At 45.4% G+C, this 24121-nt stretch overlaps 3 protein-coding genes across 4 annotated transcripts; 1 reads left to right on the top strand and 2 right to left on the bottom strand.

Moving 5' to 3' along the window:
- The first annotated feature begins 3731 nt into the window (after positions 1–3731).
- Positions 3732–10253, top strand: LOC125517265 (glycosyltransferase BC10-like). The gene is made up of 11 exons (XM_048682445.1): positions 3732–3933; positions 4585–5101; positions 5217–5315; positions 6712–6812; positions 6892–6963; positions 7376–7466; positions 8346–8426; positions 8945–9001; positions 9084–9206; positions 9287–9325; positions 9859–10253. Exons 2-11 carry the CDS (start codon positions 4721–4723, stop codon positions 9985–9987), a joined length of 1173 nt encoding a protein of 390 aa, XP_048538402.1. The 5' UTR covers positions 3732–3933; positions 4585–4720; the 3' UTR covers positions 9988–10253.
- A 352-nt stretch (positions 10254–10605) lies between these two features.
- Positions 10606–14972, bottom strand: LOC125517264 (putative clathrin assembly protein At5g57200). 2 transcript variants are annotated; one of them, XM_048682444.1, is made up of 15 exons: positions 14548–14970; positions 14354–14423; positions 13691–13788; positions 13416–13554; positions 13125–13252; positions 12941–13033; positions 12815–12865; positions 12648–12713; positions 12484–12549; positions 12324–12404; positions 12123–12194; positions 11857–12030; positions 11685–11763; positions 11381–11499; positions 10606–11251 (listed from the first exon to the last, which is right to left on the bottom strand). In XM_048682444.1, exons 1-15 carry the CDS (start codon positions 14626–14628, stop codon positions 10805–10807), a joined length of 1764 nt encoding a protein of 587 aa, XP_048538401.1. In that variant the 5' UTR covers positions 14629–14970; the 3' UTR covers positions 10606–10804. The 2 variants fall into 2 exon arrangements, with proteins under 2 accessions (XP_048538401.1, XP_048538400.1); XM_048682443.1 differs by having other exon boundaries at positions 11685–12030; positions 14548–14972.
- A 6099-nt stretch (positions 14973–21071) lies between these two features.
- LOC125517433 (aspartyl protease 25-like) lies at positions 21072–22616 on the bottom strand. The gene is made up of 2 exons (XM_048682636.1): positions 22443–22616; positions 21072–22364 (listed from the first exon to the last, which is right to left on the bottom strand). The coding sequence occupies exons 1-2, from the start codon at positions 22597–22599 to the stop codon at positions 21091–21093; spliced, it is 1431 nt and encodes a 476-aa protein (XP_048538593.1). The 5' UTR covers positions 22600–22616; the 3' UTR covers positions 21072–21090.
- Between the last annotated feature and the right edge of the window lie 1505 nt (positions 22617–24121).

Genomic DNA, 24121 nt, shown 5'->3' with positions numbered 1-24121 from the left:
GAAACACTTCAATGACGCTTTATTTTCTGTCATGCAAGAGGACACTTCCATGATGAAAAAATGACTACTGGTGTGGAACTCATCTATGACAACACATGTATGACTATCTTGATTCTATCATAAAACCGTCGCAGATGTACATCGCTAATAAAAAAAGATACATACTATGGCAATCAAGTAACATCAAGCATGTGTCTTTTTGTAGTGTTGGTGCACTCCTGTAGGGTTAAATCTATTCGAATAGTTGTGTTCATGGTTATGAACGACTTGTACATTATTGCATGATCATAGAAAATTTTAACGTTTATTAATAAAATTTTCCAAGATAAGTAAGAGGGTCATGGATTGCTTCCTCGTGTGTGAGTTGAGGGAGGATCATTGTGGTGTATTGTTGTGCTGCTTAGATAGATGGACTCGTACGCACTCTCTTACCCCCTATCCCAAATATTGGTAGCTTAAGTAGTCTTTCGTAGTATTAATGTTTGTGCTGTTGTAGTTCGGCCCACATATATCCCTTTCTTTTGATACCGATGCATATGTGTAGCTAGTTCTGATGGAAGTCTTACGAGTATATCTGATATTCACCATGCTTTATTTATTCGTTTGATTTGAATTTTAAAAATGGGATGGTAGCATTTGGAACATGTAATCTCTAGTAGTGAGGGATGGCGTTAGCTACGGTTATCCTAAGCAGTGGCCTAAAAAGAGTTATGTACCGTAGCCTTCTTAAAGCATTTGTTAAATTGGCATATTTAAGGTATATTTCCGTTTTTCGATGAGAGCTGCAACTAGGTTGTGAGACCCTTGTTTGTATTTGGTTGTTAAACTTTACTCATTTTAGAGTTGTTGTATATATATATGTTATAGTTCTATCATAGAAATGTATTATGTTACCTGTTGTTCTCACCCACATGGCATGCATGTTGCGTGTATGCATATAACATGCACGTCGAAGGTCTTAAAATATTTTATATGCATTTGCTGGTGGAATGGCTAGATTTGCAAATCTCTGATCACGTATCTCGACAAGCATATTTTTCTAAGCTTTAGTTTTTTCCATGAAAGCTTGGTATATAAGATTATTACTATCAGTAATATGACTTTCAATTTTAGCTCACTGCTCGGGAGAGAAAGTATTACTCACAGAGGGTTTAACCATGCTCGTCATGAAGGGGGGGGGGCTTGATTTCTCCAATCGAGGTGATGTTGTCTTGACGATCCTTCTTGAATTTGAAAGGAACTCCTGCAACTCCTTCTATTCTCACACCTTCTTATATGCCTCATAAGCTTCACGATGATCATTCGATAAATCCTCAAGATTAGGCTTAATGATGTTATCGGCACTAACTTCTGCGAGGCTTGGAAGCTTGTCATCGGACATGATGGATGATGATAATTCTTGATCTTTAGTCCCTAGTAGAGTCGCCCAAAAGTATGTTCACACGCAAACACGTCACGGTGTACCCTGACGTCGAGCGCGATACACAAGACAATGTCGCGCGCAGGAAGGGGGGATCGCTGGGAGCGCAATATGCAAGACATGTTGGTGAGAACTTTTGAAGGTCTAAAAACCCACACGCCCAACAGGGACCTGTGAGGGAGTGCCGTGGCTATGGGTTTCCCTAGGTCGGTTCAATGCCCCTAGAGCCCCACGACTCACTGCTCTCCAGCACGAAGAACGAGGGAGCAAAAAATGGAAGAGACACCAAAATAGATGAAAAGGTAGTACATGTGTTTGTGATTGTGTGTTGTTGTTAAATAGACCAACACCTCACATGTATTTATGAGGCAGCTAGACTTACCATAAAAAATCCAAATCTTCCCAAAACCAAGCTAACTCGGATTTACACATGGGCCCGAGACAACATTTTGGTGTTTGGGACCCACATGCTGCATACCATCTCAGATTGAAATGGACTCGACAAGACAAAGAACTTTCATGCTGGGCGTTTTTCCAATCTGAGTCCATTTTGAGGGTGAAATCCCGCGCCTCCCATCACACATGTCGGGAATGGACGATAGTGTTTTTCTTGGCTAGGACTAGATAGTCAGGTTCGATCGTCTGGACAAAGTGGCCACATCAGACATGTCTGGACATGGGCGACGGTATTTTTGGCTTTGGAGGACGTTCGGCCAGATTGTCCGACCATCTTCATTTCGGATGGTATTTCTGGCAGCGCATTGTTTGGCTAGAAATGACCCGAAAAGCAAACTTGTTTGTCTCGACGACGCAAAAAACTTTTTCATCGATGGCCATCTTAATTGAAACTTGGCTAATTTTGCTTGTTTAGAAGAGCGAGTTGTGGTCTGGCTGAGTCCTTGACCACAAAACGCAGTTGATTTGTGTTTAGCAAAATTTAATCTTGTGGATGTTTGTGACTACAAATTTTTACCCAAAAAAAAGCTACTGAGTGAAGAACGAGGAAGTCTGCTTCATTCAATAGTTTCATATGCAAATTGCATATATAGTCTTTTTTTGCGGGGTAAATTGCATATATAGTCACCCGCACAAAAAAAGAAAAAAAAAGAATTGCATATATAGTCAACACGCACTGCATTTTACTCTACTTAATATATGCCCTAATAATGGGAGATTCTCTCCCTATTTGGACCAGCAGGCTGTCATTTGACTAGATCCCAAATTCCCATGTGAAGGGCTTCCGCAGGAACCACAATCGAACATGCAGATAGTTCTTTCAGCCGAGGAACAGACAGCGAGTAGGCCCCGTTTGGCTTTTCTTCATCCAGCATTGCCTCGATTGTCTCTCTGCACCTACCTGTGTGTTTTGTTTTCCTTAGAACGCCACTACCTGTTAGGTTGGACGCTTTCCATTTTGTTGTGTCCTGTGTGATTGTGACAGCCTAATCCATCTTTTGGTTTTTGATGCTCCTCGTGGCTCCTATGATGCCCCGGTGTGATCCACCGCCCACGGCAAGATCCCCCCTGGAACTGGACGATCCAGAAGCGGGGCCACTAGAGTGCAGCGTCGTGGTCACGCAGAATGATTTTAACTACCTTTTTCGTGCATGTATAATTTTGAGGCTGAAAAAGGTAGCGTTATCTAGAGTTGGAGGAGATGCATGGTGTACCTATCGTGCGCTAAAGAACCTTAATAATGGCGGCCCAATCCGCAAAGGGATAAAGTGTCCCAACCAAGATTTGTTTAGCTGTTGCAAACAAGAGATGAGTAGTTTCTTCTCTGCTACAGAAATTTTATTTTGGGTTATGATCACATGTTCAAATTTTGAGATGCAATTGTACTATTTATTATCACATGTCTAGATTTTAAGACGCTTGCATTAAATCACTGCATGCAAGGACCAAGAGAAAACTCATCAATGTAGAAGTTCCTGATCATTTAATGATCATGCATTGTAATTAATGCATTAGTAAACATAACTTTTTGAGTAAAACAAGCGTAGTAATTAGGAACTTTTGCAATATACGGAATTTAATACACCACTCACCATCTAAGGGATTCTGAAAGTGAGCTTTAATAAATCGAAAAGGAGGGAGTATTTATTGTGAATTCAACCAAGGACGCAGGTAGTTAACATTTTACGCTGCTAATTTTAGGAAACAGCAGATGTTCTTAATCAATGCAGTGTATAGGGCCACTTTATCTTCCTCCCGTTTCCACACTTAAGTGGGTGCCGGAAAAGGGTAACATCCGAAGCGAATAAACAGCCGGGAGGGAGCCACATATTAATTAATCCATTTCTGTTTTAAATCCGTCCTCCCCTTCCTCGCCCACTTCCACCACCACCACCACCACCTCGTCTCCCCTCCCTCCCACCACCTCCGCCACCGCCCAGCTCCAGCCCTAGCTCCGATCTCGCCGCCGCCGGGCCCCGGATCCCGCCCCGCGACGAGACGCGCCCCGGCCTCCTGGTCCTGGGCACGACGCTCCCTCCTCCCGCTCCGCCTTGCGTGTAAGTCCTCCTCCTCCTCCCACCGTCTCGACCACGGCCCCGCGCTCCCGCCCGGCCTCCTAGCATTGGGGAGCGGGGCGCCCCGGAGACGGGCGCGGCCTGCCGCTGCGTTCCGGCGCTGTTGCTCGTGCTGTTTGGGGCGCCGGGGCTCCGGTTCGCGGGTGGGCTTCGCGAGGTGATTTGGGCGTGGCGCGCGTGATTTGGCGCGGGATTGCGCGTTTTGTCAAGGTGGCGATCGGGTTCGGATTGGGAATGCGGTCTGGGTCTCGGTGGGGATCGTGGGATTGGCCGCGAGTTGACTTTTGGGAGCAGCGGCTATTTTGACCATGCCCTGCGATTTGATTTGGACAGGGAGATCGCCGCCTCGTGCCTTTGCTGTTCTAATCGTCTAGACATGCCATTAGCTCGAAATGTTTATTTGGGGCCTACATGCCAAACTTCGTTGTCACAGCCGAAACAAGTGGCAACGGTAAGAAAAAGCAGTAGATCTCATAGAATAACATGTAAGAAGGTTCAGGACGATTTCGTTGTTGCGTGCCATCTTGCCGTATTCCCTTCGTACATGACAGATCCCTTGAGTGATCGCCATTGCTTTGTTTCTTGTAGATGAATGTGGTTAATGGATTAATCTTGTGTAACCTTGCATTGCAGAAAGGTGGCAGCATTGGGGGGATAATTTTGTTCTCACCCTGTTTGGTACGTGGCACGTAGTTTTGGCGTTCTGAAGTATATGTTGGCGGAGGGTATAATCCGGATATATTACTCTTGATTCTGCAATGGCAAGGAGATGAAAGTACCGCGGGTGTGGCAGCGGGGCAGCAAGGACATGACAGCCATGCCACATCCGCGCCACCGCACTGCCAAGAAGCCCATGTGGATAATTGTGCTACTGTCAATTGTTTGTGTTTCGTTGATTGGGGCTTATGTCTATCCTCCACGGCGCTACTCGACCTGTTACTTCTTTGCTTCAAGTGTTTGTACTCCCTTCAAGGATTGGCTCCCTGCTGTGACCCGGCGGGAGCCGACCGATCAAGAGGTTTTTTCGTCTGTGGTTATCAGGGATTTGCTTTCAATGCCTATGCCCGTCTCCAAGAAGCCAAAGATTGCATTTATGTTCTTGACACCTGGTTCATTGCCCTTTGAGAAATTGTGGGAGAATTTTTTGCAGGTTCTCTGCTGATATTCCTTTTAGACGAATATATAGAGTTTATATTATGTCTGTATGTAGAAACATTTTTCTTAATCTAAAACGAGAAATGGTGTGCCTGAACTTCTGTATACAGGGCCATGAGGGACGATATTCCATCTATATCCATGCATCTCGTGAAAAGCCTGTGCATTCTAGTCCTTTGTTTGTGGGCCGAGAAATTCGCAGTGAAAAGGTACGAAGTTCCACCACTACTTAGTATGCTTCTTTTCTCCGTTTATCTTAATCCACACGTCTAATCAGGCAATGGAATTCAAATAAGTAAGAAAGATCATCGTAATTTAACACTTTATGTGGTTGTTGAGAAAGAAGAAAATCTTGTCATCGCTCGTGTTTTCCTACATTCTTAATCGATATGCAAAACTGGCAAAACAATAACAAATATGGATCATACCGCAGTTAGAAATATGGACAAGGGTGTAAGGCTACATTTGGGCAGTAGTACATGTATAAAGGGTACTGTACAATGATGACTGATTGTCTATATAGCATTATTCGGTGATTATTTAAACCACGCTAATGCAAGATAACTTGTTTGCTCATTCAAAAATGGGTGCCGAGATAACTATATGTTGCTCATATTACAAGATGCCCAAGTCTCATAATCTGACCGTAAACCATACTATGTCTCTATATAATAAAAGATTAATGCTTTTCTACTATTGAGACTTCGTCTGTATGCCTTATGGAATTTGTTTCTACTATTGAGACTATCTCATGTGCCTTATGGAATTTCCGCAAGATTAGAAAATCTTTTCTGTAAATGAGAGGTTGTGGTGGTTCATCAACGCCTTCCTTCTCTCCTTTTTTTAATCGCTAAAAAATCTTGTAACAGAAAGAAAACTAACCAACTCACTGAAACATTGCTAAGCTCGTTTAATAAACGAATTTAACCACTTCCTAGAAAAATAAAGTTGAGCTTCAAGGGTCGTAAAGAAGCATGACTAGGTGTGGCTGTGAAGGTGTGAGGCTGTAGGCCATGCATGATGCCGGTTTTGGCAGAACTCAGATGAGCACAAGAATGCAACTGAGATATAAGGCAGGCTGGTTCATTGACATTGGTTTAACATGATCAGTATAGTTTTTTCATAGCAAAGCACAAATTTTCAGCTAGTCTACCAAAATATAACAGATGTTATTGTGAGGTTATGGGGATGATTGGATGATAGAATGCATTGAGATAGAAAATTGCAATATGCATAGAAAAAATGAGTACATGATATATTGGTAGAACTCATTACAGTTGACATAGGAATATGTGAATGCAACTGGATTAGTCATGCATGCGAGATGAGTTTTTTGCCTGGCTGTAACTTGCTGTCTTTTGTGGTCATGCATGTGAAATGAGCTATTTTGTCTGGCTGCAACTTCCTGTGTTTTGTACGCGGTTGGTTCTCTTATAAGAAGACCACTATACTGCTTTGCAGCAAAAGAACCATTCCCAACTTCTAGAATTTCACAGCAATTTGTGATTCCTATCATTTTTCTGTATACAACACATCACATTATTAGTTTATAAGCTACATGTTTTTCTTTATAAAACTAAACATTGTAATTTTTTTATAATGCAGGTAGTATGGGGCAGGGTTTCAATGGTTGATGCAGAGAAAAGGCTGTTAGGAAATGCATTGCTAGACATTGATAATCAATTTTTCGTCTTGCTTTCTGACAGGTTTTGAATAATTCTTGCAAAAGGGTTCCTTAGTCAATTTTCTTCCAGTATGTTAATATCCTTTTTCTTTGCATGGCAGCTGTATTCCACTACATACATTTGATTACATCTATAATTATCTGATGGGAACAAATGTTAGCTTCATTGACAGGTAAGAGCAATTTAACTAATATTTGGATACCTGTAAGAGAAAACGCAAAAGACAGAAATGTAGCGTAGCGCCAAGAACACATAGTGCTATTTAGAAGATATCAACTCATGTATTGATGACAATACCTATACTCCGCTCGTCTAATTTCGCTTATCATCCTATTTACATGGAAACAGTTGTGAATATGGCAGATGCTCCAGTGTGCATGTTTTATCTCACTATCGCTTGTATTTCTTATATCAAAGGAATGAACACAGCACATACGTCATCGAAAGGATAGTTTAGAATACATTACCTGTATCTTCCTTTTCGAAAGAATATAGCAAGGAGATATGTTTGCTGCCCACTTTGTATGGCAGAGTAAAATATGCATGTCTTTAGCCTTCTATTGATTGTTTGTCCATACTATCAGTTTCCTGGATCCTGGTCCTCATGGAAGTGGAAGGTATTCTATAGAAATGTTTCCTGAAATAGAGCACAGGGACTTCAGGAAGGGTGCGCAGGTACATGTTTTGCTTTACTACTACTACCGTGTTTTATAAAATGTACCACAACATGCATATGGTATCACAAAGGAACAAGTCCATTTTACACCATCAACTCTTCCAGAAGTCCAGAAAACACCTCCAGCCATTCCTTTCTTAGCCTCCAACTATTGAAACTGTCCACCTTTCGGTCGTTTCCCCTAGGCTAGATTCATGAGTGGGTCTCGACATGTTAGCAGCCACATCAGTTGTCTTGGCTTATCTGGCATCCCAACAGGCGACTCTATATAGAGTGGAATCCTAAGTAAATAGAAAATGATGATGGGGGCGTTTGTCTCAATGCCCACATCACTGTCATAGAAACATGTAGTGTCACATCAACCGAAACTATAATGTTTTAGGGAGAGGGGGTTGTTTTGACCAGTTGAGAGGTAAGGGATTGTAACACTTAATGGTTTTATAGCTGAGGATTATTGGACTTGCAGAGAAAGTTGGTCTCATGTGCTAGATTTAGTTGTGGTGACCTGGTGGGTTTTGAGTTGAGGGGGTACAACCTTCGCCTTCACAGGTGCCGCAATGGCATGCCGGTAGGTACAGCGGTAACTTAGGTCTTGGATACTAATCTCTTAATAAGTTTACTGATAGCTCGATCAGGATCACATAGCCAGCCTTTCTTTATATAGAGGAATTGGGAAAGAAAAAGCTTAAGCCGAATCTGAAGGAGAAGTTAAGCACTAACAAACTTAAAAAAAAACTAAACAGATTGATACTATCCTAACTTGTGTATCAAGGTGATTTGGAGATAAAGGCACAGACTGCACCTTATCCTCCCTATCGCAGATATGTAATCACTTGGATTTCTTCATGCTTTGCTGAATAATTTTGTGCTTCCTGTAGTGGTTTGCTATAACAAGAAGGCATGCTATACTGATAATGGCAGACAACCTCTACTACCGTAAATTCAAGCTATATTGCAAGGTACGTTTCACTCTGATGCCGGTTATGTCATTGCTTGTTGCATGCATACAGTGATAACTGCTAGCTCCTTTTCTACGAGAAAATAAGTAGGTTTTGTAGAATAACATTTGATAATAATGCTAAGGTGTTAGTTTAGGTCTAAACCTCAAGATGTATAACTGAAAATGATCTGAAATTGGGAGAAGGCTTCTGCCGCAGTACCTTGTTTCGGTTGCTTCATAGAAAAAACCACATGGAATCATGGGGGATAGTGTTTCAAACGAATGCTCACAGACCTTCAGACAGGTGTCTCCTATTTCAGCAGTGTGGCACTGTATAAAATCAGGCTCAAATAGCCACATCACATGCTGACAGGTGCCTTCTATTTCAGGCTATAAAATCAGGCTCAAATAGCCACATCACATGGTGCCATGATTGTTCTCATGCTGTTTTCAGAACCTATGCTTTGTGTTTCACCTTGCGACTGTTCTTTGGAAGTTGGTTTTAGATAAGCAATGTTTTTGCTTTGTGTTTTGCAGCCAACAGTGGGACGGAACTGTATCGCTGATGAGCACTATTTGCCAACCTTGTTCAAAGTTAGTAATAAATCTTTTGAACAGATATCTAGCTTTCTGTTCTCCATTTGCTTTTTTTATTTACTTCCACATTAATGTTCAGATAGTAGATCCTGGTGGGATCTCTAATTATTCAGTGACACATGTTGACTGGTCTGAGGGGAAATGGCATCCGAGGTCCTATAGAGCTGCTGATATTACCTATGAACTCTTAAGAAACATAACGGTATATGCTTTTATCTTAATTTTGCCAATTAACATGATCTGTATGTTATACACTGACTCAACTACTTAAATGTTCTGCAGTATTTCAATGAGATTGTGCACATTGCAAGTGATGAGACTGTAAGCATAACTATTCCTACTTATCGCCCAATCACAATATATGATTTTTCTGTTACTAGGACTTGGTGATAATTAGTTGATTGTTGTGATCTAGTACTTGCCTTTGAATGCCTGAAGATATTTTTCGTTTTGGGTTTTTGCATTCATGTACTAGGAATCTAACTAAAACATACCTTGCATGTGATTACTATTTATGGATGTATTTTTTCCGAAAAGGAGGGGAAACCCCTGGCCTCTGCATCGGTTGATGCAAGCAGCCATCTATTGTTGCATAGTTTCAGCATGCATACAAGTCATACAAGAGTACAAAAGACTAGCACAACCAGTTGGTAATAAGATTACACGTTTCCCTTATGCCTCACTAATCCTATTACCAGACCGCTATCCAATGGACATTAAGATATTGTGTTCGTGTCATCAGCAGTCATTCTGAAGAATTCCATTCCAATAGTTCAGCGAAATTTCTAGATGCAAATAGTCGTGTTGTAGCATTGATGTGAATGATTTTACATATTTCTTTATCTATATTGCAGAGAACTGTGACATCGACCCCATGTATATTGAACGGAAGAAAGAGACCGTGCTTCCTTTTTGCAAGAAAATTTTACCCAGATGCTGTCAACAATCTACTGAAGCTATTTCCCAGTTACACATCTGCTTGAATTCTACACGATTCTTTGCCATTGGCCTAGGATTCCCCTAGGATTTTTTCTTTTATGTAAATTTTGCAATTGATACTTAGCTTCTTAACAGAGATCCAGGGCCAGAGACATGTCGTTGCTGTAGCAACTATAACGACACACTGTCATTCTGGGACCCTAGGTAGGGCTGATGTTATATCTATTTAGTATATGGACACTGCCCTCATTGTAATCCACTGTGCCTTGTGCATGTTTCTGTTAGCTGTCCATTTCATCTTTTTTTCTCATTCCTGTATTTCTAACTTTCGCTTTCCTAGTTTCCTAGCTCCCATCTCTTGAGAAACAGGAGTTTTGTCCAGTTCAGCTGTTACTATACCCATCCTTTTTGGACACTGATTATGAAATGAGAGCAGCCTTATAGTCTAGCTTGCTCAGTTTTGCTGACATGTTTATATTTCTAATCTCTTTGTTTTCCAGATACACATACGCAGTAGTTTAGGCTTATGGCGAGTTAGTATGTCATTTGTGCAATTTCTTACCTGTAGCATTTTTTTTCAGTATTCAAAGTATTCCCTCCATCCCATAATGTAAGACGTTTTTTGACACTACACTAGTATCAAAAAACGTCTTACATTATGGGACAGAGGGAGTAGTTTTTAGTATAAAAAATGCAGTTGTACTTGTCATGTTTGCTCCAAATGTGGATATTGCAAAGGTCAGCAGTGTACAACTGTACATCATCTTAACTCAACAGAAGAATTCAATTTGTGCTGGTTGCTCTACTGAGAATGGGAGTACCCATCTATATTGACTGAGATCAGAAACAGGGCCGGGCAATTCAGAGCAAACTTAAATCGCCTTGTTTTGAAGGAGCAGCCAGAGTTACAAGGTCAGTGAAAGGGTCACCAAACGGATTGTAAGTTCCGGCCGGATGCACACAATACTGGGGCTGCTGCTGGAAATACTGGTGCTGATGCTGCTGAGCCTGGAAATACTGCTGCTGATGCTGCTGCTGCAGCCGGGGCTGGTAGTATTGGAGCTGAGGCTGGTAGTAGTATTGCTGCTGATGTTGTTGAGCCTGGAAGTATTGCTGCTGCTGGGTCACCATTGCCAGCTGGATGTTGGAAGGGGGCGCAAAGCTGTTGGACATGGCGAAAGGGTCGTTCGTTTCGAAGGGATTGTTGGCTTGTCCAAGGCTGCCGTTGTAGGCCACGCTGGCGATCTGCTGCCTCCTCGCCCCGTCTTCGTAGAGGCTGTCGAGTAGCATTATGTCAAAGCCCCCAGCCTGTTAATCAGATGGAAAATGTGCAAGTGTCATCAGTTTGAATTTTACAGCCATGGGCAATGTCTTCTGAGTTCTGACTATTAATTGGGCTAACAGGAACTAGCTAATTAGCAACGGTACTATGCTGACCAATTTGGTCTCAATTGGTTGGCTGGTGTAGCGGCTTGGAGCAGTGACGAGGGCCAGCTCCCACCCAGATGTGCTGCCAGAAAACAAATCTTGACAAGTTGATGCTTTGCTTCCATCTCCTACAAGCAGAGACCAAAAAAAACATCCGATGACACTTTCTCGAAGAACATTTGGGAGCAACAATGCAGGTAAGTTAATTAGACATTAGAGCTCAATGTTTCGGCAACCATGCTTGTATATTACTGTATGATGCTATTTGAGAGAGCTTGACAGCAGAGGTATATATGGTGATCTCCTTCTGTACCTGGTGCCACAATAGCGAGTGCAAGCGCGTTGTGTTCATCAAGATCCACGACAAAGGGATTCACCTCCTCATCCAGGTTCTGCATGAAGCATGCAAGCAGGAAAGGACAGTAGTGAGATTCAGAGGAGATGAACCGAAATGGACCAGAAAAATAGCTTATGGAGAAGAATACGAGTAAATCTCCAGTGGTTTCCATTGCGGGCAGTTGTTGTTCAGGCTCAGGCTCAGGCTCAGGCTCTGGTTCTTGTTCAGGCTGTGCAGGCTCTTCTTGCTCCTCTTCCACCGGCTTTTTAGGTTCTTTTGGAGCTTCCTGGCTGTAGGTTAGTAGCTTCCTCTCCTCGCTGTCCTGTTTTGGCAACAGGAAGAGTTACCAAACAGAGTGTTACAAAAGAACTGCTGTGGCACTTGCACTTACTTGTAGAACAGGTCTGCACTCACCAGTCTCCTGATTGTGGGACGTGGCACTTCTCTGATGTACTCCTCCATGGCTGCAAGAAATGATGGGGGTGGCTGTAGAACATCGCGCGATGAAAAGCACATTAGAACACCATGATCATGAGATGAAGAAGTTAGTCATTCACCCTTCCATTGTTCAAGACCAAGGTGAAGAGATGTGCAGAAGGATGATGAGGAACCGACCTGTCTGAGAGTAGGAAACTGGAATGTCGTGTCAAGCTCAAGATCCTTGCAGAATTCGTAAAAATCAGCAAGGTTTTCTGCCTGCGGATTAGACAAAAATTCTAAGCTAGAATTCAAAGCCATAACAGAGTACAAATTTGGCATAAATAAGATGACAGACCTGCATGCTAGCTCTTTTATAGACTGCAATAGCCTTGATAGCATCATACCTCGGCCTCTCGAAGAACTGGATCATACCAATGAGATCCGGAAATCTGTGGTTATACTTTAGAGGTATTAACAAATATAAGTCATGTATGACAATGTCATGAAAAATCACTTTACCATATCAACAAGGTTGATGATTCTATCATTGATTGCGCAATATGTTTTAAAGCTCTCCTCCAAAGCCTGTCGCATGCAACACACGGCCATAAGATTTCCTAGAACAAATATTACCTCGCAAAATGCAAACGACAACCTTTGTAGTAAAAAAAAGGCTTGTGGTTTACCAAGGCTAATGCATATTGAATGAGGTAGTTTGAGCATGCTAAACCTTCAGGCTGCAAAGGTGAAAACATGAATTCAGCTAGTAAACAGTTCTTAGAGCCAGTAGCGTAACAAGGCAGTGATCTGACCTGACAGCCCATAAGCCTGAAGAGCAGCTGCTGCAATGAAGGCAAATGCTCCATAAGATCAAGCCAAGGCATCGTCCTGGTTCTACTATGTGCCTGCATTTCTCAGGATCACAACCTTCCCATCCGCACAAGGCAAACAAACAAAACTTCGCCGCCACGATTGCTGAAAAGACATAGTCCCTACCTTGGCAGAATGCTGGGGAGATCTCATCAGACGCTCGGTTTCGATGTCGTATTTTAGATTCCTAAAGCACTCGAGCCGCTCCTCCAGGAAGAGCGCGTAGGTGCGAACCCACGCGGAGCAATCCCAAGCTGCCAAGATCGAGAACAAGGTGAATCATTTGAGGTGCCATTTCTACCGATTATGAATCGGGAAATGCCATTGCCTTGGGGTATCTTGCCTCATTGATGCAAGGATGTTTCACATCTTTTTCCCTGTTCCTGGGAGGAAAAGGAGGCATTGCAAGGGACCAACCTAATGGGCTCGAGCCATCCTTGAAATTCGCCATGTGCAAAAGGTTTCTTTTGTGTGAGTGGGCCAGGAACTCCTCCTTGAAAGTAGGATCGCCTTCTCGCAGAAGCCTGTGTATCACTATCAACGTCTTCAAGGCAACCTACAATAAGATGGCATGAACAATGCAGTAGTTAATGTGCTGAAAAGAAGGCTCGAAACATGGTTTACTTTCTAACCTAGACCATGAGAATGGAAGATGAGGAAATTGATAGGAGGCCACGAGGAAGGACACGCACTGTCCAATTCTTTGTCTTGGACAGCCTTCTGGACAAGGCGTATATGCAGTAGGCGACATCGGCGCGAGGGCAGGTCATCGAGGTTGCCAAGAATATTTCTGCAACAATGCGAGACGAAATGGCACTTACAAGATGCCAAGAATATTTTTGCAACAATGCGAGACAAAATGACAAGCTTACAAGATGAACCTGATGAGCCTGGCAAAAAAGGAAGAGAAACCGGAGAGTGGCGATTTGGTGCCCGGGCTCAGATGAGCCCAGGCATGAACAGTACCGTGATTTAAAAATTTTAAAAAAATCAATTTTTTTGTGGTGCAAGATGATCCTGTGCGTTAACTCCGTGTAAAATTTTATGAAGTTTGGACATTCGTGAAGCTCGTGAAAAAAGGCAAATTTCAGATGTTTGAGAAATTTTTGGAAATCGCATTGTTCATGCCTGATTTTATCTTTTTTGCCACGAGCTTCTCGAATGTCCAAGCTTCACAAAATTTTGCACGGAATTCACGCACAGGAGCATCTTGCACCACAATTTTTTTTAGAATTGTTTGAACTTTTTTCTATTTTAAATCAAGGTACTGTTCACATGTGAGGGCTCCGGGTTGAATTATCGAGAGAAACCGTCCTAAATTTTCTAGGCGATGAAAGAGCGGATCGATTGCTCACTTCTGACGTGGCGCTCCTTGGGAGGGCATTCTACGTGGTTGGTCGCCTTGACAATGGCAATATCCAAATCCTGACAAACCCAAGCAAAGCTAGCCTTGTGAATCACACATCGATTATGGTAGGAAATGCACATCGAAAAGAGAAATTAATCGCACACAAGGAGTGACCCATCCATGCGTTGGTTGGTGGCTGACCTTGAAGTCGCTGTGGACCTTGGCGAGGCCGACCCTGGTGGAGTCCTTGAGGGCGCCGTAGGCCTTGCGCCACGACCCCATCAGGCTCCCCCCACCCCACGATCACCCCCGCGCCGTGGTTCCCTCCCTCGCTCGCTCGCTGCCTCCCTCTGCCCAACCGGCGGGTGGGGGTGGGGGTGGGGGAATGGCCCCCCTCCCGGGCTGGCTCTCGTTGACCCCTCGCGCTAATTTTGGCAAAGCAAGCTGCTAGCTCCATCGGTGCCGGTGCGAGCGATCCAGCTGCCGTCCGTTCGCCCCTACGCCTAAGCGGAAACGAATAATTTGAGCACGATGAGAGAGAAAGAATCATGGGTGGTGACGTCGTGTTCGTATGTGACCGATTACCGCGGAGCTCTGTCTAGAAACGCACGGGAGGACCAAGAAGAAGACGAAGAAGCGCCCGTAACCGTCCGGACCATACGGTTCGGATGCGTTTTGCCATTCAACGTGGGCTCTATATCCATTCATGAGCCGGTTCGAACGTCTTTTTTTTCCATGAACCAGAATCAAACAGGTGATTGCGGGAGTCAGAACCGCTGCCACGCCCGCTTCTAACAAACCTGGCCTACCCAAAATCCTCTCCCTCACCTGCGCTCTTTTCCTCTAGAGTTTACGCTCCGCACTAAAGCCAGTCTAAAGCAGACGTGACCTCTCACTGGCGCCAGCATTGAAGCGTCTTGTTGGACGAGAGCGTCGCTCGCTGCATGCACGCTGCACCCGCTTTCTCTCCGCATTAAAAGGGCACCCGTCTGCCCGCCTACCTTCATTAAACCAGCGCTTGTGCCAAGGAACACACTCTGGCATTCCGAGCGCCACACGTCCATCCCTCTGCCGACCAACATTAAACAACTCTCTGGTTGACGCCTCACATCCACCCACTATTTAAGCGTGAGCACGCGCCGGACAAACCACACAACACCCCGACATCAGTCTCCTCCTTGCACCACATCCGCCATGGCCTCATCGAGCTCCACATCCCTCTGGGACAACCTCTCGCCCGAGCAGAAGGAGATCACTAACATTGGAGCTAGCTGGGTTGCCCGGCGTGCCAGCTGGTTACACGTTGGCTTGTCAGTAAGCCCTCCGAAGTAGGCGCCATTGCCATTGCCAGGTCGTTCTCGACCGTCCATGCTGACCAATGCCGTCTCCCGATAAATCCTGCGTGAGCGATGGCGGCAACACATCGACGGGCGGAGAAAGAAGCCATGTTAGCGCACTTTGACACAGCGGCGGAGTGATTTGCCTAGGGCATGGACGACGACTTCGCCAACAACGCGTCGGTCGCGCCCCTGCGCCACAACGACGAAGGAGGCATGCCCGCATCTGTTGCCGATAATAAGGAAAAGTAGAACATGGGAGGCCGCTGCCGTCGCTTGGGTACCACGAAGGCCACTGCTACCGCCTCCCGGGTTGCACAACCGGTGACTTGCCTGGTGAGGGGTTTGTAGGCCACGACGACCGTCTTCCCCTGCCCCAAAACCAACCCTGATCCGTGCTTCACGGTGGCGGAGGGAGGCTATTCTTCTCCTCCTGCTGAAGCATATCCCTTCGGGGCTCACAACAGTTTGATGAGTGGGCTGCCTAGCATAGGGAATACATGCCGTTGGAATGGAGATCCGTCATGGCCGGCATTAGACTAGATTCAGCCTAGTCCGGTGTAGTTTATTTGAAATATGTCCGAAATGTAAATGGTTTTGTCCGGCTTGTATGGAAATCATCTGGTTTGCATGTAACCCATCCGGCCTAGCACTAGTAGAAAACAGGGCTTTCGTTCGGGCCAGATAAGCCCATTAGTCCCGGTTCAGTTACGAACCGGGATTAATGTGAGCATTGGTCCCGGTTCGTGCGGCTAAAGGCATTAGTCCCAATTCAAATGAGCCCTTTAGTCCCGGTTTGAGACACGAACCGGGACTAAAGGGTGCGATGCCCTTTAGTCCCGGTTCGTATATCAAACCGGGACTAAAGATTAGACATTTAGTCCCGGTTTGAGACACAAACCGGGACTAAAGGGTGCAATGCCCTTTAGTCCCGGTTCGTGCCTCAAACCGGAACTAAAGGTCCCATTTTCTAACTCTACACCCCCCATGGATCGCCTTTTCAGTTTTGTAAAAAAGCAAAAGAAAATGATAAAAACTTCAAAAAATAAAATCCTTCGAGATGTAGTTATATTACTACATCTACTAGTTAGGAAAATTAAAAAACTTAAATTTGGACATGTTTTGCAAAAAAGTGTCATAAAAAAGTAAAATGGCTATAACTTTTGCATACGATGTCGAAAAAACGTATAATATATCAAAATGTTCAGCACAAAAATTTATGCTCAAATTCTAAAAGGAAAAAAAGTTATGCTCAAATTTCAGTTTTTTTTTGAATTTTGGTTAAATCAGGTCAAACTACTTATTCAAGAAGTATTAGTGTTACTAAATAATTATTCAAGAATATTAGTGTTACTAAATAATTATTACATTTTTTAGAATTTTGGTCAAATATGGTCAAACTACTTATTCAAGAAATAGTAGTGTTACTATTGTCAGGAAAACAATAAGTGCAGACTTGGAAACGAGGGGGAATAGAACCCGGAAGTTAAGCGTGCTCAGGCTGGAGTAGTGAGAGGATGGGTGACCTATCGGGAAGTTAGATGATTTAGAATGATGAGGGGTGATTAGAGATTAAAGGTTAAATTGAGCAGTGATGATGGGTGATTAGAAATTAGAGGTTAAATTGAGCAGTGATGAGGGGTGATTATAGATTAAATTGAAAAATAATTCAGAAATTTGAAAATAAAAAAATTTCAAAACAATTAATTTTTTTTTCATTTTTTTAGTAAAAATATCTTTAGTCCCGGTTGTGACCGGCCGGGAAGTTAGATGATTTAGAATGATGAGGGGTGATTAGAGATTAGAGGTTTAATTGAGCAGTGATGAGGGGTGATTACAGATTAGATTGGAAAATAATTCAGAAATTTGAAAATTTAAAAACATTAAAAATTAAAAAACAATTAAAAAATCAATTTTTTTTCGTAAACGGGACTAAAGTTGGAGCTCCAGACAGCGGCCACGTGGACGGCCTTTAGTCCCGGTTCTTACACCGGGACTAAAGGGGGGAGGCTTTAGTAACGACCCTTTAGTCCCGGTTCCAGAACCGGGACTAAAGGCCCTCTAGAACCGGGACAAATGACCCTTTTTGTACTAGTGTAGTTTTGGATGGCCGGCTCCCGCAACCATGTCCCCATGTCCACGGATTGATCCCTCCCTGTTCGCGGACGGATGCGGTGTCCGGTTTAATTGAGCAGTGATGAGGGGTGATTATAGATTAAATTGAAAAATAATTCAGAAATTTGAAAATAAAAAAAATTCAAAAAAATTATTTTTTTTTCATTTTTTTAGTAAAAATACCTTTAGTCCCGGTTGTGACCGGCCGGGAAGTTAGATGATTTAGAATGATGAGGGGTGATTAGAGATTAGAGGTTTAATTGAGCAGTGATGAGGGGTGATTACAGATTAGATTGGAAAATAATTCAGAAATTTGAAAATTTAAAAACATTAAAAATTAAAAAACAATTAAAAAATCAAATTTTTTTCGTAAACGGGACTAAAGTTGGAGCTCCAGACAACGGCCACGTGGACGGCCTTTAGTCCCGGTTCTTACACCGGGAGTAGAGGGGGGAGGCTTTAGTAACGACCCTTTAGTCCCGGTTCCAGAACCGGGACTAAAGGCCCTCTAGAACCGGGACAAATGACCCTTTTTGTACTAGTGTAGTTTTGGATGGCCGGCTCCCGCAACCATGTCCCCATGTCCACGGATTGATCCCTCCCTGTTCGCGGACGGATGCGATGTCCGGTTTATGGACTAATGTTGGAGATGCCCTAAAACTACTTTTTATGCGCCCAAGATGAAGGAAATATGCCCTAGAGGCAATAATAAAGTTGTTATTTATATTTCCTTATATCATGATAAATGTTTATTATTCATGCTAGAATTGTATTAACCGGAAACTTAGTACATGTGTGAATACATAGACAAACAGAATGTCCCTAGTATGCCTCTACTTGGCTAGCTCGTTAATCAAAGATGGTTAAGTTTCCTGACCATAGACATGTGTTGTCATTTGATGAACGTGATCACATCATTAGAATGATGTGATGGACAAGACCCATCCGTTAGCTTAGCATAATGATCGTTTAGTTTTATTGCTATTGCTTTCTTCATGACTTATACATCTTCCTCTGACTATGAGATTATGCAACTCCCGAATACCGAAGGAACACTTTGTGTGCTATCTAACATCACGACGTAACTGGGTGATTATAAAAATGCTCTACAGGTGTCTCCGATGGTGTTTGTTGAGTTGGCATAGATCGAGATTAGGATTTGTCACTCCGAGTATCGGAGAGGTATCTTTGGGCCCTCTCGGTAATGCACATCACTATAAGTCTTGCAAGCAGTGTGACCAATGAGTTGGTTATGGGATGATGCATTACGGAACGACTAAAGAGACTTGCCGGTAACGATATTGAAGTAGGTATGATGATACCGACGATCGAATCTCGGGCAAGTAACATACCGATGATAAAGGGAACAACGTATGTTGTTATGCGGTTTGACCGATAAAAGATCTTCGTAGAATATGTAGGAGCCAATATGAGCGTCCAAGTTCCGCTATTGGTTATTGACCGGAGATGTGTCTCGGTCATGTCTACATAGTTCTCGAACTCGTACGGTCCGCACGCTTAACGTTCGATGACGATTTATATTATGAGTTATGTGATTTGATGACCGAAGATTGTTCGGAGTCCCGGATGAGATCACAGACATAACGAGGAGTGTCGAAATGGTAGAGAGGTAAAGATTGATATATTGGGCGAAGGTATTCGGACACCCGAATGGTTTCGGGACATTTCAGATATTTATCGGGGAACCGAGGGGTTACCGGAACCCCCCGGGGAAGTTATTGGCCTTGATGGGCCATAAGGAAGAAGGAGAGGGAAGGCCACAAGGTGACCCCAAGGGCAGCCCGAATTAGACTAGGGGGAGGGGGCGCGGCCGGCCCCCTTCCTTCCCCTCTCCCTCTCCTTCCCTCCTTCCCCCTCTTGGATTAGGAAAGGGGGGGGGATTCCTACTAGGTTTGGAGTCCTAGTAGGACTCCCCCCTGGCGCGCCTCCTCCCTGGCCGCCGGCCTCCTCCTCCCTCCTTTATATACGGGGGCAGGGAGGCACCCCAAAGGACAACAGACAATCTCTTAGCCGTGTGCGGTGCCCCCTCCACAGTTTACCACCTTGGTCATATCGTCGTAGTGCTTAGGCGAAGCCCTGCGCCGGTAACTTCATCATCACCGTTGCCACGCCGTCGTGCTGACGGAACTCTCCCTCGTCCTCAACTAGATCAAGAGCTCGAGGGACGTCATCGTGCTGAATGTTTGCTGAACACGGAGATGCCGTGCGTTCGGTGCTAGGATCGGTTGGATCGCGAAGACGTTAGACTACATCAACCGCGTTACTAAACGCTTCCGCTTTCGGTCTACGAGGGTACGTGGACACACTCTCCCCTCTCGTTGCTATGCATCACCTAGATAGATCTTGCATGATCATAGGAATTTTTTTGAAATACTGCGTTTCCCAACACAAGATACATTTGTCAAAATAGTAAAAAAACACCAAAAGTAAAAATTACATTCAGGTTCTTAGACCACCTTGTGTGCCCAAGATACATCATGTATCGAGGGACCCAACAAACAATCCCTCGACAGAACATATGAAGATCCCCTTTGTAGAACTGCACACACCAGCCACATCCAGTTCACCCAAAAGCTCAAGCTGATGGGGAAAGGTGTGCTAGGCATTTATACGTCAACACTTCACGTGTGGCTTCCTCGGACCTAAACGTGGACCAAAAATGGTTGCAATTATTTTTTTATTAAACTGTATCAGCCGGGTCTTGAACTCAAGATATCTTGTCACCGATACCATGTTGAATTCATGTTCCAGTCAAGTCATCCAAAAATCCGAATTGATGGAGAAAGGAGTGCAATATATTTCAACACCCCTCCTCACGTCTAGACTATTTTAGCCCTTAAACATAAGATCGATGTAGCCATGTAGGCGTTGGCAGGGTTATGAACTCAAGACCTATTGGCTTGGATATCATATAGAATTGCATGCATCAATCAGGTTACACAAAAACTCAAACTGATGGGGAAAGCTGAGCTAAGCATTTATACGTCAACACTCTCCTTGTTTGAAATAAAATCAAGAGTAAGCAGTGGTTACATATATCTGGAAAAAATGCAAATCTGCAGCGACAGCATATATGTAGCTGCTGCTTATTCATCTGCGTGAAGATAACTCCACTCCACACTTACACACCAACGTCACTTTTATGACAGTCTTATTATCGATTTGAAGCAAGCAAACTGTACCAACATGCTGGGTACGCATGATGGCTGATCGATGAGAGCATGCTACGCGCGTGCTCGATCGATCCTTATTTGATGATTTGATCGACGAGTTAGCAGCCGTTTGGGACGAAGCCAACCTTGCCACCACGCACGTCGTAGACCACCTCCATGTTGGCCTGCGCCATCGACCCGACCACCGCGACGCCGGCGGGCGCGTAGGCCGGCGCCGGCGCGAACGCGAGGCACGCCACGCCGAAGACGTTTCTGGGGTCTTTGAAGTACAGCATGTGGTCGATGACGAGCTCCGCCCCGCCGTGGAACCTCAGGGTGATCATCGGCACCGAGTAAGAGCTCTCCCGCGAGAAGTCGTAGCACGTCTCGAGCTCCCCCAGCGGCGGCGCCCGGCGGTACTCCCGCATTTGCTCCCTGAACTCGTGCCGGAGAGCCGCGTACACGTGGTGGCTGAGGTAGTTGAAGGTGGTGTGCACCTCCAGCAGCGCGTCGCTGGCGAGCGCGGCGGGCGGGACGCGGAGATGCCGCACGCCCACGCTCACGCCGACGAGCCGGAGGAAGTAGAGGTTCGGGTGGGAAGCCTTGTCCCATACGGTGGCGTAGCCGCCCACCACGCCGCGGCCCGAGCGCTCCGGCCGGGTCGCGCCCAGGGAGAGGAAACCCGGGAAGCCCGGGTCCGCCGGCAGGCAGTAGGAGAAGGCGACCGTGTCCGGAGACACAAGGACCCGTGACGCCAGCGAGTGGCGCTCCCTGCTGAGGTCTAGGACTCCGGACGACCTCTCCGTCGTCGTGTCGGCGGCGGCGCCCATCTCCAAGCAAGCGAACCTGAACTCGTCGGCATGGACCGACCTCGAGAACGTGAGCGTGTCGGTGACGACGGTGGCGTTGAGCAGCACGGCGCCCTTCTTCTTCAGGGCGACCGTGCAGCTCCTGGGCCCGTTGCAAGCCCTGAGGGGACAATCTGGCGAGGCGCACGGGATCTGGGCGAGGGAGTGCGACCGGGAGGGGTCGAAGGACCTGACGCACGGGTCCCCGTCGGCGGAGCACGGCTTGCACTGGAGCAGCGTGGCCCCCACCGTGGCCGTGTCGAAGCCCACGGCGAGCTTCTGCACCGGGGTGCCGAAGCCGACGACGACGCTGTAGTCCGCCGCGCCCGGAAGAGCCGCGAGGGGAGCGCCGGTCGCGGGGATGGTGAGGCCAGCCTTGGAGTCCTCCGGCTCCGACTCGCCGAAGAGAGCGCGCAGGCGGAGGGAGTCGCGGTCGAAGGCGTCGCCGGCAGATAGCATGCTTTGGCCCTCGCCGGCGCCGGAAGGAGAGCACGGGCTCAGCCGGTGCACTACAGGTAGGCGTCCTGCCGGTACTTCACCGCCATCTGTGCATATGTGTCGACAAGTTGATTAGTAAGTGCACGTTCTGATGTACTTTAGTAGTAATGCGATCGACACTTCACCTGAAGGCGCTGGCGAGCAGGTCGGCGGGGCCATCGAATCGGACGAGCGGACGAAGGTCTGCTTCCCGCCATTGATGAAGCTGGTGTGGTAGGAGCTACCGAGATGAGGGGCGAGAACGAGCAGGCAGAACAGCAGAGAAGGAATGGCAGAAGCCATTGCTTGTGGTACTTCGATTGTAATGTGTAGCAAATGGTTGCTGCGTATGGTATATCGTAGAGACATGTCACATATATATAGCCATGGCGTCGAGGCTGTGCGATCAGCATTGTTCTTGTACTACGTAGCTAGGGTTCTTCTGTCATCCTGCGACGACTAATATAAAATGGTTTTTCTCAGCCTTCTGCGTGGTTTCTCTTGTTTATATGTCTCCACGTACGATCAGCCCAAAGCTGGTACGTATACACGACGTTTGTGCGTACGTAGGTGGATCGGGATTAGCGTTCGTGTGCTTCCAGCAGAGCGATCACAAAATCGTGCGGCTAACCGGCACCATGATTTGAGCTTTTTTTTTTAAACATCAGTACAGACCCGCACGCACACCCTGCCCCTATAAACACCTCCAAGAGACTGAGCCGACATATCATCTTGAGATTTATGAAGTTGCCGTAGGCACCTTGTCGTCGGCGGGTCTCCTCCCACTGAGGACGCATCACCGGAAATCCTGAAATAATCCAGGAATAATGCGAGCACCAGGACTTGAACCTTCGTGGGCTGGAAATACCACTGTCCCTCTAATCATCCAACCACATTTTGGTTCGCTGATTTGAGCTTTTAATGTGTGCATTCTAGTTATGTGAAAGACGGGTATATATGCTTATGATGTGTTGTATCTTTTTCATGCCTTATTTAAAATAAGTAACTGCCTGCCATTTTCATTAAGAGTAGAGAGAGAGAGTAGATTATAAGCCTCATAGGTGCGAAGAACATGCTCTTAGGGCATCTCTAGCCGATACCTTGTATTTTAACTCTTTATATGATTTCTTATACTTAACTTATTATAATTTTGAGGAGTTAAACAGGGGCCGTACTTAGCCGAATCGCTATATTTAACTTCAAAGAAAATTTGGGGCACAAGTAAAGATCTCAAGCTTTCGCCTCCTCCTGTCAGCGCAGCCGCCGGTCCGCTCCATCTCCAATGGCCTTTGGGCCATAGAGGTGCGGAGAACCTCAGCCCCCAGCCGCGGGAAGGACCCCATTCTCGTTCTTGTTAGGTTTAGCATCATGGTTGGGACTGTGTGGCGGCAGCGATGTCCCTCGGTAGGAATAATGTCTCCCACATTCTATCTCTGCCCCGATGGTGCGTCTAGCATCGTTGGAGGGCGTGTGGAGGTGTGTCTCCGTTGGATCCCGCGGGATTAGGTCGGTGCTGGTCTTCAGTGGATCTGTTTGGATACATTCGTCTTCGTTTGGGTGTTTACATATTTGATCCTTTCAATCATGACTTTTTCATTGACGATGGTTGATGCTCTGGTGCACTGGTCCTACGGGGCCTTAGCACGATGACTTCTTGACTATCTACTACAACAAGGTTTGCCCGGCTCCAACAAGGGAGGGGCGACGATGGCGGCGCACCATTGGCTCGCTCCTGTTCTCATAGTCGTCGCTAGGTGGTCCACGGACCTTGATGTAATTTTAATTATTGTTGGTGTTTGTTGACTGCAATGACTGAAGATGAATA

This window comes from Triticum urartu, chromosome 6 (genome assembly GCF_003073215.2).
Source record: "Triticum urartu cultivar G1812 chromosome 6, Tu2.1, whole genome shotgun sequence".
NCBI lineage: Eukaryota > Viridiplantae > Streptophyta > Magnoliopsida > Poales > Poaceae > Triticum > Triticum urartu.
The sequence above is the reverse complement of the archived record's forward strand: the minus strand, read 5'-3'. Positions and strand labels throughout refer to the sequence as shown.